Source organism: Bubalus bubalis, chromosome 1, assembly GCF_019923935.1.
Source record: "Bubalus bubalis isolate 160015118507 breed Murrah chromosome 1, NDDB_SH_1, whole genome shotgun sequence".
Taxonomy (NCBI): Eukaryota; Metazoa; Chordata; class Mammalia; order Artiodactyla; family Bovidae; genus Bubalus; species Bubalus bubalis.
Genome location: NC_059157.1, coordinates 183,950,108 through 183,968,694, shown reverse-complemented (window position 1 = coordinate 183,968,694; position 18,587 = coordinate 183,950,108). Strand labels below are relative to the sequence as shown.

Here is an 18,587-nt window from a genome sequence, read left to right as displayed (position 1 = left end):
TACTTTCTATGTAAAACAGATAGCCAACAGGAATTTGCTGTATGGCTCAGGAAACTCACACAGGGGCTCTGTATCAACCTAGAGGGGCGGGATGGGGAGGGAGATGGGAGGGAGGTTCAAAACAGAGGGGATATTGTATTGGTTTTGCCATATATCAACATGAATCCGCCACAGGTATACTCCTGTTCCCAATGCTGAACCCTCCTCCCTCCCCGTACCATCCCTCTGGGTCGTCCCAGTGCACCAGCCCCAAGCATCCAGTATCGTGCATCGAACCTGGACTGGCGACTCATTTCATATATGATATTATACATGTTTCAATGCCATTCAATATTAGTTAAAAAATAAAATTAAAAAAATAAATAAATAAAAAGAAAGCAAGTTCATTTGTTAGAGTCCTAATCCCTTGTCCTGCAGAATGTGTTTGTATTTGGAGATAAGTACATGTAAGTGTTAGTTAGTTTACAATGAGATTATTAGGGTGGGTAATAATACAATATGACCAAGGTCTTTATAAAAGAGGAAATTTGGACACAGGTCATGTGTAGAAGGAACCCCATGTGGACAGAGTGATGATGGCCATCTATAAGCCAAAGAGAACGGCTTCAAAGAAACCAGCCCTGCTGACACTTTGGTCCCAAACTTCTAGCCTCCAGAGCTGTGAGAAAATACTTTCTGTCATTTAAGGCACCTGGTCTGTGGTACTTCATTGTGGCGGACCTAGTAAACTAATAAATAGCATAAATTAGAACTGAATACAGCTGTCCCTCAGGATCCACCGGAGTTTGTTTCCGGGTCCCTGAAGACACCACGATCTGCAGATTTTATAAAATTGTAATATACAAAATAACATAACCACAGTTGGTTGAAAATGCAAATACAGAGTGCATGGATGTGGAGGGCTGGTGGTACTATACCATTGTAAATATATAAGGGACTTGGGCATTCACAAATTTTGGTATTTAAGGGGGCTTCTGGAACCAATCACTCATAGATGCCAAGGGATGACTGTACAAAATAAAATTTAAATGGTATTAAGTATCTAAATGTAAAAATTAAAGCACATTAGAAAATATATAGAAATACTTTTATGTATCTAAAAAGGACCAGAGAAGTCTTATTAAGAAATTTAGTAAGTCTTGACATGTGTTACAAGATGGTGGCAGGCCTGGGGTAGAGAGGAGAACTTGAGCTGCTGCTAAAGGCTTTAATGAATGAAAAACCATCAGGGGAAGATAAAGAACTCCTAAACAACTCCCAGGCCCAGAAAGATGAGGAAATCTTACAGCAGCCTCAGCCAAGAAAGAACTTTCCATCCATATTATTCCTCTTTCTATCCCCTGCCTTTGCACTGGCAGATCCAGAAATCTCAGCAATCTGAGGGATGAGGAGAAATGCTATACTGTGAACAAGAGCAGGAGGACCACTCTTCTCTCTTCTATGGCAAATAGTCAGTGCTTAGCAGGTTTCAGCTGGAGGGAGGGGAGAAGACTCACAGGTAAATCAGGTTGAAATTTTTTTCCTGAGATGAGGCAGTATCAAATTGAAACTGTGCTTGTGACTTAAAGTTACTGTAGGATTTCCCAGTTTCTAAAAACGTCCTGGGGAGGGCCCAAAAGTTTACTCCTGTATAGAGGAAGGTGAGGTGCGTGCACGCACGCACACACACACACACACACACACTCCTCATAGAACACATTTAAAGGGACAGCAGGCATCTAAAATAATGTTTATTTTTATGCCACCCTATGAGTTCACTGTGTTCAGTGAACCAGTTACACCAGAAAGGACTCAGTTAGTGAGAAAAGTCAGCGGAAACTTAGTCTAGGTATTCCACAGAATATAGATTCTCTATGAAAACCCTCTCCAAGGAGGTGTTATTTAAGCTGAGATGTAAAGAATGAAAAAGGTGGCAGCTGCACACAGGGAGAATTGGTCTCACCTTTGTGTCTTCCCAAATAACAGTCAATGACTTAAAAAAACAAAGAGGAGGGGCACAAACCCAAAGAACCAAATGAAGAGGAGAGAAGATAAACACCAATCTTCTGAAAGGAAATTTCAGTCCCCTCCTTAAGGGAGTGAGGCGGGGTCTGGTCCAAATGCTGCTGCTTCTTCTTTTAAAAGATCTATTATTTATTTACTTATGGCTGGGCTGGGTTTTTGTTGCTGCAAGCAGGGTTTTCTCTAGTTGTGGCGAGTGGGGGCTCCTCTTTGTGGCAATGCTTGCGTTTCTCATTGCAGAGACTTCTTGTGGTTGAACGTGGGCTCCAGAGCTCAGGCTCAGTAGTTGTGGTGCACAGGCTTGGTTCTTCCCAGACCAGGGATCAAACCCATGTCCCCTGCATTGGCAGGCAGATTCTTAACCACTAGACCACCAGGGAAGCCCCCAAATGCTTCTTAAAGCTTTCCAACTGACCTTCCTATGTCCATTCCCACTTCCAAAGTTACTCACTCTGCCAATTCCTGAGCCTCTGGGGAATTCTGCAGACCATGTTGGATTTCTTCTCAGTTTTCTGTGTTGTTGCCTCAGGCTTCAGCTCCTCTATTCTCTTAAGTCAGAGGCCACTTGTTCTGTGCTCTGGCTTCCAATTTGTTGCTGTTTGTTCTGGGTGTTAGGAATGACTGATATATGGGTGTGTTTCTTATCCTCATGGAACTTACATTGCCAGGGAGGAGATAATAAAAGAAACAAAGGAATAGAAAAATAGCAAACTGTGATGAACATAATGGGGTAAACTCACCTGACAGGACATCGGAAAGGAAGTTTCCAATGGAGGCTCTGAGATAGTGTTGGTTGTGTATTCCAGGACAGGCGCTGGACTCTTGTCAGTCAGAATGGTGGGGGGAGGGAGGGAAATGTGGAACATTGGCATCACCCTGGAACTTGTTAGAAGTGTAGAATCTTGTGCCCATGCCAGGCCTACCAGGTGATTTATATGTATATGAAAGATTGAGAAGCACTGTACTAGAATCATGTAAAAAGTTTGGAAGACATTAACCCAAACATGTGTTACAACTCTCTTGAGCCTCTTACCTACATTGTGTTACAGAAAAAAAATTATTCATGACTTGTTAAAGATGATAAAGGAGACTTTATTCAAGAGGGACTACCACAAGGGAGGCCTGACAGTGGGGGAGAGAGATTGCACTCAACTCTGAAAATACCAAGGACAAGCGGAGACTGCAGTATGGTCAGGTCATACAAGATGGCAGTTCTCTTGCTGTCTGTAATCCCCTGCTTGACCAAGCCCTGCTTCACTCAAATGACTATCCAAATCCTCTTAATTATAGGGTATCTGCCTATGTGCTTGTCCCTTGCCCTCGCTGTTATTTCCCTGGTAACTGATGAGTCAACCTGACATCAACTGCCCCTAAGAATGGTAGCCTCCTACCCCAATCGTGAAGATTGCTGTCATGTCTTGCCTCCCATCTGCCATACATGATGGGGTGTTGCCCCAGGACCTTTTGTTTCAGTTTCATAAGATCCCCTAACCAATAAACTATTGATATCTTTGTCACTGACCCTGGGCTCTTTCTTTGGTCTGAAGGCTGAGCAATGAGAAGGCTTGCAGGCCTTCAGGGTGCAGCCCAACAGCAGCCAAAGAGCAGGGTTGGGGGTCAATGGATGGAAAATTACTAAGAGGAAAGATCAAGGCTAGGAGATTCTTACTAGACCAACTCAAGAGGATTCTTCCTGAAGACAAGCCATGGTGATCAGATATGAAGGTGAAAGATTTAATCTAAACTGACCCAGCAGGACTTTTGCCAGAACTAAGCAGGCAATCTTGGGACATAGTTAAAAAGAAAACTCAAAGGAGCTGACCCAGGTTTTGCCAAGATGAGGTCCCCAGGCCAACAGCATCAGCGTCATCAGGGAGGCCAGCCCAGCTGCAGGAGGCAGCAGATCTACTACTCTATCCTAAGAGAGTGTCACCACTGTGGAAGGCAGGCCAAGACTTTTCGAACTTTTAATTTTTCAAAAGAAATCAGAAACTCAAATATTTATGTCAAATCTGACTTTAAATGCTTGCATTTACTTTTTAAAAATGTTACCAACCAAATTGTTTTATAAACAAAATTAGCCTGTGATGGCTAGTTTGCAACTCTTTTCTAATCTGGAAAATGAAACCCATGAAAAAGTTTACCAACAGAGAGAGAAATATTAAAGTTGCAAAGAAGAGGCTCCTGGGACTTCCCTGGTGGTCCAGTAGCTAAGACTACAAACTCCCAATGCAGGGGACCTAGGTTCAATCCCAGGTCAGAGAACTAGATCCCACGTGCTGCAGCTAAAGATCCTGCATGGTGCAATGAAGCTCAAGGACCCCACGCTCTACAACTTAGATCCAGCACAGCCAAAATTAAATAAATAAAAATAAATACTAAAAAAAGAAAAAGCACTCCATTTCCATTTGGTAGAAATTAGGGAACAACTCTCACAGAAAAAGTAGATGATCTTTATGACCTTGGGGTAAAGGACCAGAGAGTGAATATTTTAGGAGTTCTGAGCCCTGCTGCTGTAGCAGGAAAGTGATCACAGACAACACGTGAAAAATGGGCATATCTATGTTCTGATAAAACTTTATTTACAAAAATAGGCAGTAAGTCTGCTTTGAACCATGAACCCTCGTTCGCAGAACCCTGAGGTAATTCATAAAGGAAAAGACTGGTACACAACAAAATTAAAATTAAGAACTTCTCTTCATCAAAACAAACAAATAAAAAACTCCATCTCCCTGTGAAAAACAAACATCAAGCCAAGAGTGAAGTGGTGAGCCACAAACTAAGAGAACATATTTGCAATAATTGACAAAGGATATACTGATAAAAGATTAGCACCTATAAAAAAGTGCATATGTGAAAGTGTTATTTGCTTAGTCACGTCTGACTCTTTGCAACCCTGTGGACTGTAGCCCGCCAGGCTCCTCTGTCCATAGAATTCCCCAGGCAAGAATACTGGAGTGGGTAGCCATTCCCTTCTCCAGTGGATCATCTGGACCCAGGTATTGAACCCAGGTCTTCTGCGTTGGCTGAACTGTGATTATAATAGGAACTTGGGTGGGAGTTGAACATGCATTCTGGGAAAGTAAAAATGCACCATCAGGCATGTGTGCTAAGTTGTTATGGACTGTAGCCTTTCAGGATCCTCTAACCATGGGATTCTCCAGGCAAGAATACTGGAGTTGCCATGCCCTCTTCCAGGGGATCTTCTCTACCCAGAGATCGAACCTGTGTGTCCTGCAGCTCTTGCATTGCAGGCAGCTTCTTTACTGCTGAGCCACTGGGGAAGCCCTCAAATGCACCATTCAGTTCAGTTCAGTTGCTCAGTCATGTCCGACTCTTTGCGACCCCATGGACTGCAGCACCTCAGGCCTCCCTGTCCATCACCAACTCCTGGAGTTTACTCAAGCTCATGTCCATTGAGTTGGTGATACCATCCAACCATCTCATCCTCTGTCATCCTGTTCTCCTCCCGCCTTCAATCTTTCCCAGCATCAGGATCTTTTCAAGTGAGTCAGTTCTTCGCATCAGATGAACCATGAAAGTGAAAGTGAAGTCGCTCGGTGGTGTCTGACTCTTTGCGACCCCATGGACTGTATCCTACCAGGCTCCTCCATCCATGGAATTTTCCAGGCAAGAGTACTGGAGTGGGTTGCCAGTTCCTTCTCCAGGGGATCTTCCTGACCCAGGAATTGAACCTGGGTCTCCTGCACTGCAGGCAGACGCTTTACCCTCTGAGCCACCAGGGAAGCCCATAAACAGATACAATTACCCCTGCATGGTGGGGGCACTGAGAAAATGTCATAGGAAGTGGCACAAGTGCTTTAATTGCACAGAAAAGCAGACTTTGGTGCTGTGTGAACTTGTGCTGATGACCAATGGTAAATGCCTCCCTTTCCTCGCTCCTGATTTCATTTAAAACTGTCTTTGGGGGATCAGGAGGCTGGGCCAGTTTCCACAGACCTAGTTGGAAGAGTGATTTCTCAGTGGTATTCATTATGAAAAATGGTTTCTGTTTCTAGGGCTAGCTGCTTCTCCATCATCCAAACTGCCTGCCCGTCACTTGGTATCTGGGCTGGAGTAGCTTCCAGAGAATAAAACTCTCAACTCTGATGGTTTTAAAAGAAAAAGAGAAAGAAATTGATGTTTTGTCCTGATGCAATTGGGAAACTCCTCCCACTTAAAGGTATCCTGGAGACATGTTTTCTGTTTTCCTTTCCTGTTTCTCATCAGAAATTTAACACTTGGGTCCCATTCTTTCCTCTTTGCCTTTCCCCTTTAACAAATTACATTGGCATGCATTAATGAAATACCTACTGTTTGCAATGCATGGTGCTAGGTGGCTTCACAAACCCACATTTTTATCTCATCTTCTCCAACGTTTGAAAAGGAATAAACTAAAATCTCTCTCTTCACCACTTTGTCACTATTTTTTCTGGCTTTGGTTTTGCCTCTTTATATTCCTCTTCAAGTGAAGAGACTGAGATTCCCCATATTTTAAGCTGCTTGTGAAAAAGCAGGTAGTTCTTAGAAATCAAAGAGAACACATGAATATCCTTTCCTAGTGAGATTGTAGCCTCCATCAGTGCCTTTCCTGATTTGTGACTTCTGCTGGTTATTTTTCTGTTGAATAGAGGACTAGGGGTGGGAGGGAGTCCAAATAACAGGTCGTCATTTCGCTCTTTATTGTGCTCTTTGCAGGGAGTGGAATAAACCTCTTATCACTTGAAGCAGCTACACAGAATTCTTCTGGTTCTTGCAGACACACTGCAGACACCAGCACTCTGGCCGACTCCCTTTCGCCAAGGCAGCTGAGTCATGGTGGTGATCAACATGGAACCCCTCCATGCTGAGATGCCAGGGGTGGCCACTGTGAACACAAAGGGATGACGGCATTTACCTGAGAAACTGGGTGTGTCAAATCCTATACCATGTTTGTGTTAAATGTTCAGAGAAATGGACCACTGCAACCTATGTCAAACAGAAACTGAGATTATAGCAGTTTTCAACGTTTGCAAAGCAGAAAACCTGTATCCATGGATACAAACTCTTTAAGATCACTAGAAGCATTTCACAAAGAAATCTTGAAGAGGTAAATAATAATTTTCTCTTATTTACAGAGAATCCAGGGTGGGAAGGTGTATGATTCTTCATGAAGATGCACCTGGTCTCAAACCTTTTCATCTTGGTCTGTGAATTCCTATCATTGACATTTGTGTTTTCCTTTTACAAGGCATCTCCACACCTTCCCATTTTCAGTTAATTCTTAGAGGGGTCCTCAGAATCCATTTCTGTAATGGGCTGAGATGCTGCGCATTGTACTAATTGGGAACCAAGATTCTGCGGTCAGACTATTTGATTGGAATCTCTTCTCTACTTTGTAGCTGTGTGACCTGAGCAAGTTGTTTACCCTCTCTGAGCTTCAGTTACCCCATAGAGGGCTATAGGATTATACGAGATGATACATGTAAGGAATCTAGCACAGTACCTAGCCCAAAGGCCTAGTAAATACTAGACACAATTTGTATTTATTACCAACTAAACACCTAAGGGAATTTTAATTGCATTTGCTTCACCAGTTTTTCTTTTCATGCTCAATCTAGTCAGGATAGTTTTTGGTTTGGAGGTTTTTTTCCTCCCTCCCCATCTCTTTTCATCACTTTCCTCAACCCAAGAAAAGATGACCGTGAAACAACCATTTGAAATGAGGTCTGCTTTGCGCTGCTCCATTGGGAAGAGGCTTTGATCACCAGCCATGCTGTGGGGGTGTGGCCCTGCCCGCATAAGAGGCCTCTGTGAAGCTTTTGATAGTTTCAAAAAGAGAAGCCAAAGGGCAGCTTGTGGCTTCCTGGAACATGTGTATAAATGGACCTATGCCTGTGCCCAGTGCCCTGAGGGCCACCCCTCTTCCCAGGGCCAGAGCAGGCTGGGAGGGCACAACACACATGCCCTTAGCATTCTGGTGGCTCAAAAGCATGGTGCTTCTCTGCGACTCCTATTAGAGTGGGCTGCCCCCAGCCTGTGGAGGAAGAGGGCTGCAAGAGCCTCCGTGAGTATGTAGCAGTGCACCTGGAGGGGGGTCATGAGGGCAGGGCCTCCTCCAAGGAGCCAGCCCTAACAGTATTATGCAAGGGACCTCTTGGAATTGCCAGCCTGGCCCTGGCGAGACTGGAAGATCACCTTGCAAGTGGGCGGACGCCAGCCTGACAGATGGCCTGGGCTGCTCACAGCACAGCCTACGTTAGCTGATCGAGTGTGTTCCCTGAAGGCAAGTAGCCCAACCAGGATGTCAGGGAGGCTATCCAGGGGAAAGGCGCAGGCTGCAAAATGGGTTCCCCAAGCTCTGCTTGACCTCTGCATTCTGGCCTTCAGTGTTCTTTCTGCAGGGGAAAAGACCAGCTCTCCTCTTTCACCTGAAAGCAAATCACTGGCTGATGTATACCCTGGACTATATATGACTGCCCCTCAGAAAAGTGGCCAAATGTTTCATCAAATAAACCAGCTACTGCAAAGTTAAAAAGGGTAATAATATAGCAAAGCCTACTAGGGAAATTTATTCAGAAACCCTGCGACTTCTATAGAGAATTAAGAAAATGTTGAACTTTCAAATTTTATGATTTCATGTCCTTTATGACCAAAGACCTCTTACCATGTTCTTTTTTAAGCATGAATCCTTTTCATAAGAGTTAGAAAGTAAATGTATAACATTTTTCTTCCTTAAGCTCAGAATAGAGTCTGGGGAAATTTAATGTTCCAGGATTCAGCCTGTGAGTATGTGATAAGGATTCATGGAGAGAAGCCTTTTAACTCAAAACAAAATCTGTTTGCAGCTATTGTTCAGCTGACATAAAGTATCTGGTTACTGGGCATGTTGCATAATGCATGATAGTGTAAACCAACCATTTTAAGTGCTGACACTGAACTCCTTGATAAGGATGAAGACTGAAGTAATTTGTTAATTTTTTTTTTAGAAATCCTCTGAAACAATGCTTCTCAAGGCTGAATGATTCAACACTTTAGAACTGAGATGCCGCTGAGGGTGTGTGTGTGCGTGCTCATGCTGATAAGAATTCTGGAAGGAAACAGGAAAAAACCATGTCATGTCCTCTTTAAGAGCTAGAAAAGCTGTCAGAAGAATTAAGATTAAGCCTCATGAGAGTCTGTGGGTGTGGAAAGTCACCAGCTACCTAATATTAACATAGCTTGCAACAGAACGCTGTTGCTAGAAATAGGACAGTCACATCACTACCACTAAGCAATTTGCATCCGGCAGACCAGCCCCTGGATTCCTCCTGGCTCCTGCTGCTCTCCGGGTATTGCATTTCTGGAAGCTTTCAGGCGGCCTTGGGACGTGGCTGTCTGCTTTCACCATGAATTCTACCTGAAAGAGGAAGCAGCAAGGAGAAGAACATCTGCTTTGTTTTCAGGAAAGTGGTCAAGCTACAAGCAAATCTCTAGGCATCTGAGGAATTGTGAAGCTTCTAGATTTCATGTGGTTGCTGACAGGGAGGGGCAAATAAGGATCTTTGTGATCTCCTCATCATGGATAATCTGTTGCCTCAGTCAAGATTCTCTTATTTCAAAAAATATCCTCTCCATGCAATTAGAAAATATTTATCGATGCTGAGAAACCAAAAAGAGGAAGAACAGGTACCATTTTGTTTATTTTACCTTTAAGGTTAATGGGGGTTTGCTTCTGGGTGTTGCTTTTATGTTACTTGGTGATTTAGTTTCTGCTAATTTACCTGTTTGTAGGCACAAATTGGCATTTGCTTTCAGCTGTTCAGACTTGGCAGAGGAGCAAACAGGCATGTGGGGGATTTATTTGAACTTGGAACATTTGGATCCCGAGATTAAGCTCAAGTTCTGTAATAAAACCTTGTGCTTTCTTTTTTTCAGAATAGCTAAACTACTCTGAATTAAATTGTGTGGATTCCTTGATAATTTTCTAGGGCCTCAAATACAAATTTTAAAACTGTTAATATTTTGACAGACAATAATATCAGGCCCCAGAAATATACTCAGCTTTTTGTATATATTTATGTCTAGGTTATACACCAGGATTTGCCAAACAAAGAAACATTTCGTAGACTGTAAGTGTGATAGCCTTAAACAGATCACTAATTGTGAGGCTCTTTCAGAGTAATTAGTCACTTTTTTGATGGAAGTTAGCGGACAGAGCACTGCTGATTTTACTCTTTTTAGCTAATCAAAAGTACTTCTAGCAGTAGACTCTAGCATGTGGGAGTTTAAACATAAAAAACAAAACAAAAACAGAAAACAAAACTGCTAAAATGTTTGATCATTTCTTTTTAAAAACCATGCATTCATTTTACTGTTTTGAGATTTATATTATTCTATCCCTTATAATCTATGAAAGGGCATTTCCTAAAACTATTTTTCTAAATCATACCAAATTATAAGAAGAAATAGCTATGTTTGATCCACTTAAATCTAGTTTAGGAAAAAGGATGGTAGTGGTAAAGGACAAATGTGTAGCCACATTGAAGACCCAAAACAGTCATAAATTGTGTGTGTATTATGCTAGTAACTAGAACTGCAAAACCTCATGGGAGACAGGAACAGTGTCCTGTATTTGAACAAGATGCCCTACTTAATAAAACATTTCCAAGATGAGAAAGCAAAAGTCAGCAGACAGAAAATCCTCTAATGACAAGTTTCCCCAAAAGTCGATGCATAATTCAGAAAAATAAGAATTATTATTACTGTTTGAGGGGAAACTGCTCTTATGAAGTTCCTTTAATGATTTTGCAAGTGCTGGAAATTCAGACTGTGCTAACTAAAGGGGTTAGGTTGGTCTAGATTATCTCTTATTTAGGCAAGGTGTTGGCATTACAAGGAGATCTCTTGGTTTCCAAGTCTCAGTATATGCATGCTTTTTAAGTGGAAAGCCAGAGACACAAGTGCTGTTTCTGGGTTGGCCACATTGGCTAAGTCCACACCCACAGGCTTTTTCAGGCCTCATGAGTGGGGGAGGGGAGGGAGAGGAGGCTAAAAGGATGGGGCTGGAACTGTGGAATGTGGATTAGGTAATTGCCACTCCCTTTTCTCAGTATTTGTAAATTTTCAGAGATGTGGCTATATTGCTTGTACATTTTATTTTCTTAAGTTTATTTTTTAAATGCTACAAAATACATTCAGAGGACTATTAGAATGTAATAGGATCCTCTGTCTTGGGCTGAGTGGATGGTCCCCTCCCCAGTTGACAACCATTTGGGATGACCTGAAATAGAGACGAGCATTGTGCTGATTTCTTAACTCACTATGTAAACTAATGGAGACAGTAAGAAAAATAACATATTTAGTTCCTTTCTGAAACCAATTAACAGCTCTGCAGCATAAGATCTCACAGAATTAGAGAAATGAGGTCAAAGTCGGTCATGGCTAACCTTGGAAAGCTCATTGGAAAGTTAGAAAGGAGGTTGCTAATGTGTATAGTTTCAGGACCTGCATTAGCTATCTCTAATCCTTATATTCCCATAAGATGGATCCTCAATACAAAGCTGAGGGAAGGCAGACTTTCAGACTGTAAGAGGCCTTGCCCAAGGCCACCAGCCAGCAAGTGCTGAAGGCAAACTGGAATTCGCATTGTTTGGCTTTAAACTGATCCATTTTACCATGCTTGATCTCTTAATGATCTAGTGACAGCAACACAGCTTATACTGCCCTGAGGTGGCTTCATCAACTTGAATCTCTTCTTCCATGTATCCTACAGATGAGGGATCCGAACATAGAGGATGACTCATAGACAAGAACTTGGGGGATGACCTGGTGCCTTCCTGTCTCTTGAACAGAAAGACTTCTTTCTGAACAAGAAATAAGATTTAAGAGCTGACCTGACAGGTCTTGCCTATTTAATGGTAAATTTGCTTAGGAGAAGGAGAGTGATCTTGGGGGCCAGAGGGCACGTACAATAGCTATAAATAAATAAGCTTTTTGGAATTAGACCCTTGAACTAGTGTAATATCATCTTCCAACAAAATTAATACACATTTTTTTTTTGCTATCTCTCCATATTCTTGTTATCTGAAAATGCAACCATGTTACCAATGATGTCCTCATATATAAATATGAACACAAATGTTGACCTAGCAAAGACTGATCATCATGCTCACAACGCTCTGCTTTGTCATCTTGTTTTGTGGAATTCTTTTGATGATTAGGCAAGTTTTTCATATATATTGTGTGTGGAGCATTTTCATAGGTGATGAGGATCAGGTGTCGTATACCCCTTCTGTGATGTTTACAGTCTTAATTAGTGGAAAGAGCTGTTCTCAAGTGTTTATAATGAGGCAAAAACCATACACTGCTGTCATAGCAAGTATTTTGGGGCTCAAGACCTGCCCTGATTAGTTTGTTTAAAATGAGAAGAATGGTCTTTGGGGGGGTCAGGGGTTATGCATAATATCTATACTGTGGTTACAGATTAGAACCGAATTTTGTTTTGAAGGCTGTTCTAAAGTTTCTCTTCAGTGGCTTAAAGAAAGTTTTCCAGTTAAACAGGATCACTGAAGTTTTATTTCTTGCTTTGTTTCTTAGTAAATGCCAACCTCAGTGGTGGGTTGTTAAATAAATACTTGGATTTAATTTGAACCTTAGAAACTTAGTTTGTCATTTTGGCTCTTATGTCTGCTCTGAATGACAGTATAAAAATTAAGGAGTCCCCTCAGACGCCCCCAAAAAGCTATGTTGAGATTTGGAACACGGCATAGGGTGTTGAGTTGCTGATGCAGGCTTTCCTCTATAGGTAAAATGATAGAAACTTTCATACAGCGTGGTTTAAGAAATATTAAGAATATTTAGGTTAAGTAAGTGTATTATTATATTTTGATGGTATACCAAAGTTATCCATTTTTAAAAGCCTCCAAAAAAATTCATGAAATGCTATTGGTACTTAAAATGACATCTCAGGGGAAAACTAAAGCCATTTTCCCCTTGTCCTTGTGCTTGGGTAGAGAAAAAGTTTTAATGCTTTAGAGGCAGGAAGAAAAGATGATCCTTGTAGAATTTAAGGTAGAGGGCAGAGACTCTACCCCATTTCTGTAGAGGAATTTGCATGATTGTATACAAAGCAACACTGATAGTTAAATTAAGCAACATTGACAGTTAAATTGCTGTGATAATATGAAACTGAACCTTAATATTTGGGACTATTAAATATGACATTAAAAGTTGAACTAGTTTATCATGGTAAATGCAACAGTCTCTATCTGAAGGGAGAAATTTAAAAAGACAGCTGTTTATTCACCAAATAAAAAGTCTCCAGTGGTTTTCATGCCTCAGTCTGTTTGGGCTGTTGTAATAAAATATCATACACTTATAAACAGCAGAAGTTTATTTCTCACAGTTCTGGAGGCTGAAAGTACAAGATCCAGGTGCCAGCCAATCTGGTATCTGGTGAGACCCACTTCTCGCATTCAGATGCTGACTGTTAAGCTGTGTCCTCACATAGCAGAAAGCGAGGAGGGAGCTATGCAGCTTCTCTTTTATAAGGTCACTAATGCCATTCATGTGGGCTCTCTTCTCATGACCTGTCACCTACCAAAGGCCCCTCTCCTAATGCGATCACACTGGGGTTAGGATTTCAGCATACAGACTTGGGGGACACAAACAAGTGTGTCTGCAGCACTTCATAGCCTATAAACACCCAAGGACTGTGATTGATGGCTTGTATGAAGATGAACGTTCTTCTGGTCATGGCACACACGCTCATACTCTGTCTCTCTCCCAATCCTGTCTTCTCTGAGAGAATGTACCACCATCCATCCTGCACTCAGGCAGAGACCTAGGAGTCATCTCTAGCACTTTATGCTCCCTCAGTCAATATTTAATTTATCAGCAAATCCTTTCAGTCTTATCCCCAAGTATGCCCCCAATTCAGAGAAGGCAATGGCACCCCACTCCAGTACTCTTGCCTGGAAAATCCCATGGATGGAGGAACCTGGTAGGCTGCAGTCCATGGGGTCGCTAAGAGTCGGACACGACTGAGTGACTTCACTTTCACTTTTCTCTTTCATGCACTGGAGAAGGAAATGGCAACCCACTCCAGTATTCTTGCCTGGAGAATCCCAGAAACAGGGGAGCCTGGTGAGCTGCCATCTACGGGGTTGCACAGAGTCGGACACGACTGAAGCGACTTAGCAGCAGCAGCAGCAGCATGCCCCTAGTTGTTCAATCTACTTCTTTGTCTTGCCACCCTAGCCCAGGAGGCCAGTTCCCTTCTTATCTGAAATATTGCGACAGCCGTCTCATTGGTCTCCCTCCAGCCACTGCTCTCCTGTCTAATGGGTTCTTCTCACTGCAGTTAGGGGGTCTTCCAGAGATAAACTGACTGTGAAACTCCCCACTTCACCACGATGCCAGCCCCCATGTGCTTTCCTGCTGTGTGCCTGCCTTTGGTCTCTGCACCCCAACTCCAGTCTCCTTCTCCTCTCTCTGCATCCCTGTCACATCCTGGTTAGGCCTTTGTCCCAACTGTTACTCACTATCCTCCCATAGTTAATACCTACTCTCCCTTCAGGTGTTAATTCAATATGAGGTCCCTGAGGGCAGCCTTTTCTGACTCTCTTACCTTGTCCCCTCTCCTCAGCATGTATTACTTTGGAGGCACCTTATAGCTCTCTGTTGCTGTGCTCATCCCAGTAGCTACTGAGCACCTATTTTGGGGGCCACTTGCTTCCCAGTATGTCCTGGAGGGCAAATAAAGTGCCGGTTGCCTGGAAGGCACTAAGAACTCATTTGTGGAATTGGTTCCCAGGGGCTGGGTGGTGAGGGTGGCAGTGGGGAGGGGTCTAGGCAGATAATGAATGCTATTCTGAGGTGTTGGAAGGAATCCTGGATGTTAGGCTCTGTGAGGAAGACATATAAGGGCTGATTGTTCTGTGTATGTACTTGTTCCTTGTGTGTTTCACAAGACACATAGGGCCAATTTGTGGAGAAAAATGGAGGTGGTATTTGGGAGGTCTCAGAGAAAATAACCATAACTAATGAGTAGAACTGTAGGGAGAGTTGGGATACAATAATAAGAATGAACTTTCTAAAAAAGTGAGGCTAAACAATGGGCCACCCTTTGTGGAGTGCAGGGTACGTGACCCTCCTTGAGAGATCGTGTAGTGATGGTTTCTGCATCATGAAAGAGAAGATTGAATGATACGTGAGGCCCATTTCAGCCCCAATATTCTGATACAGTGAATAGAAAGATGATTCAGACCCCTTAGGAATGAAGGTGACTCATGCAAAATGCTGGAATCCAGCATTGCTGGGAGAAATATCCATAACCTCAGATATGCAGATGACACCATCCTAATGGCAGAAAGCGAAGAGGAACTAAAGAACCTCTTGATGAAGCTGAAAAGAGGAGAGTGGAAAAAGCTGGCCTAAAACTCAACATTTGAAAAACCTAGATCATGGCATCCGGCCCCATCATTTCATGGCAAATAGATGGGGAAACAATGGAAACAGTGACAGACTTTATTTTCTTGGGCTCCAAAATCACTGCAGATGGTGACTGCAGCCATGAAATTAAAAAACCCTTGCTCCTTGGAAGAAAAGCTATAACAAACCTAGATAGCATATTAAAAAGCAGAGACCTTTGCCAACAAAGGTCCAAATTGTCCAAGCTATGGTTTTTCCAGTAGTCGTGTATGGATGTGAGAGTTGGTTCATAAAGAAGGCTGAGTACCGAAGAATTGATGCTTTCAAACTGTGGTTTTGGAGAAGACTCTTGAGAGTCCTTTGGACAGCAAGGAGCTCAAACCAGTCAATCCTAAAGGAAATCAACCCTGAATATGCATTGGAAGGACTGATGCTGAAGCTGAAGCTCCAATACTTTGGCCACCTGATATGAAGAGCTGACTCATTGGAAAAGATCCTGATGCTGGGAAAGACAAAAGGCAGGAGGAGAAGAGGGTGACAGAGGATGAGATGGTTGGATGGCATCACTGACTCAACGGACATGAGTTTGGGCAGACTCCAGGAGATAGTGGAGGACAGGGAAGCCTGGCGTGCTGCAGTCCAAGGGGCTGCAAAGGGTTGGACAAGACTGAGCGACTGAACAAAAACAAGGAACAAAGAAAACGTAGGTGCACAAGCTAGAGTTCATTTGTTTAACTCAGTGGTAAATACTCCACAGTCTGAGCATGTCACTCTGAAATCAAAAGCCAAAGAAAACAGAATCCAACATCCTGGGAGATTCATGTAGCATATAATCCTCCATTAAGGAAGGGAAATATGGCTACATCTAGAAAACAGCTCAGGTGAAAAGCTTATGCACCAGTGACTAGCTTTTCTGAGCCTGATCCACCACTGAACTACCTGCACCCATAGTTTCACAGGTTTTATAACCTCTTCAGTATAAATAAATAACTAAGTATACTTCTGCAGTCATTGATGAATGGGTACATGGAAAAATTTTAGGTATTGTGTGACATTTTAACCACTTTCCCCCCTTGATATCAAGCCTCCTTTACTTTCCTTTTTTCCCCCCTGCATTTAGTGCTAACAATCAGTTGCTTATTATGGTCTCTTTGGAAGGTGTTCCCCTCTTCTTGTCCATATTGCCAGAGCTGTGAAGTTTTAGACACGCCTGGGAAACACCTGGATCCTGAGCTAACTTCTGAGCTACTTCTAATCTTGTTATCTGCTTCTAAACTTTCCTAATCTACTGAGCTCAGATGTCTTTGAACCATAGGATGAAACTGATAAACACCAAATCCTTTGCTTTTGAAAAAAATCACATTAACTCATATATGAAACCCTTTTTTTTTTTTTAACTATAATGTAGCTTTTTTATGCAGATTCCTAAATTTGCTATCCTATCCCACTTCTCAGACAGTTTGTAACATTTTATTTGCTATCTTTTGTTCAGAATGGAAGATGACATATTTTCTCACCTTGTACAAATAGTTTCATGCCTTAGCAGAAAAAGAAATGAGCTTCCCACATATGTTGTACTGCTCATAGTGTGCTGTGAAGAGAGCAGGAAAAATATTGAAATTATCTCTTTCCTGTGCATCCTAAAGGTAGCTATTAGTAAGATTATTTCAAGAAATACAACTTGGATTATTCATTCAAGAATACGGAATTTAGGGATGTCCCTGGTGGTCCAGTGGCTAAGATTCCAGGTTCCCACTGCAGGGGGTCCAGGTTCCATGCCTGGTCAGGGAACTAAGATCCAGCTTTCCCTGTGTTACAGCCAAAAAGTTAAAAAAAAACAAACAAAAAACAAGAAATTAAAAATTTTTACTAAATGTCTTATGTGCCAGGCACTTAGCAATATACTTATATATGTTGTCATTTAATCTTCATAATAATCTTATAAAACTGGTGGTATTATCCCCACTTTATGAGTGAGAAAACTGAGGTTTCAAGAGGTGAGGTTAGGCTTAGCATATAGCTTGGCACGTAGCTTACACATGATGGCAGCAAGATTTCAGCTCCAGGTTTGCCTTTTAGACTCCACAGTCTGGTTCACTGCCTCATACTGAAATACCTCCATCGGTAAGGTCCCTTTCTCCCTTTCTTTCCCTTGCCTCGTCCTTTCTTTTCGTCCTTTTTCTCCTGGTGTTTTCTCTCATTAATTGAGAATAAAGGAGTTAAAAAATACAACCATCATAACTACTGTGTAGGAAAGACACGTTAAATCCCTTTAGGTAGAGATCTATGTTTTTGAAAGATTTGAAGGTTAGTCAATTTGGGGAAACTTCTTTTAAGAAAAAGAATACAAAATTATAGTATTAAATTGGATATAAAGTGAAGACTTAGAATGGAATAAGAAACCTCAATAAATTACAGATTTGGGTGACAAATATAAGAAACATCACAAAATCGAAAAAAAAAAAAAACGCATTTTTGCTAATTCATGGATGCATCCTAAGGTGTTTTGTTCCTACATTTTTAGACTACAGAGTCTTCAATCACCACTTCATGTGAAAATGGTTTTCTAATATTTTCTATTGCTAAAGCTGAAACTCCAGTACTTTGGCCACCTCATGCGTTGACTTATTAGAAAAGACTCTGATGCTGGGAGGGATTGCGGGCAGGAGGAAAAGGGGACGACAGAGGATGAGATGGCAGGATGGCATCACCAACTCGATGGACGTGAGTTTGAGTGAACTCTGGGAGTTGGTGATGGACAGGGAGGCCTGGCGTGCTGCGATTCATGGGGTCGCAAAGAGTCGGACACGGCTGAGCAACTGAACTGAACTGAATATTTTCTAAAGAGATCATCAAAAGATAATTCAGATACTCCTAACATGGTTAATTTATATTTGGTTTTTATTAGAGTCTAGAAAATTTCTAGTGACTAGTTTCTGGCTCTGTTTCTCCTTTACCACCATACACTTCAGGTGCTGGGCACCACCGGACACACTTAGGTAAAGATTTCAGGTCTCGTGATTTAGGATTATAGGCAGTGGGAATATTCCTAGATGTCCTCCCAAGACAGCTAGTGATGACTTAACCATACACAGACATGACTACAAACCGCACTTATATGGCACGAAATCCAAATACAATCTAAATGTCTCCTCATCTCAACTTCCTTTAAGCCAGATTCAGAATTTTGGCCT

The 18,587-nt window shown here is 42.1% G+C and overlaps 1 protein-coding gene across 2 annotated transcripts in view; it reads left to right on the top strand.

The window, feature by feature from the left end:
- The first annotated feature begins 9,248 nt into the window (after window positions 1-9,248).
- Window positions 9,249-18,587, top strand: part of ATP2C1 (ATPase secretory pathway Ca2+ transporting 1) — a 153,115-nt gene continuing 143,776 nt past the window's right edge. Inside the window, exon 1 of one of the 2 annotated variants that reach the window (XM_025291811.3) lies at window positions 9,249-9,648. In XM_025291811.3, the coding sequence (XP_025147596.1) occupies window positions 9,541-9,648 (108 nt within the window). In that variant the 5' untranslated portion in view covers window positions 9,249-9,540. The remainder of the gene's footprint in view (window positions 9,649-18,587) is intronic. The other variant, XM_006056244.4, reaches the window with a different exon arrangement.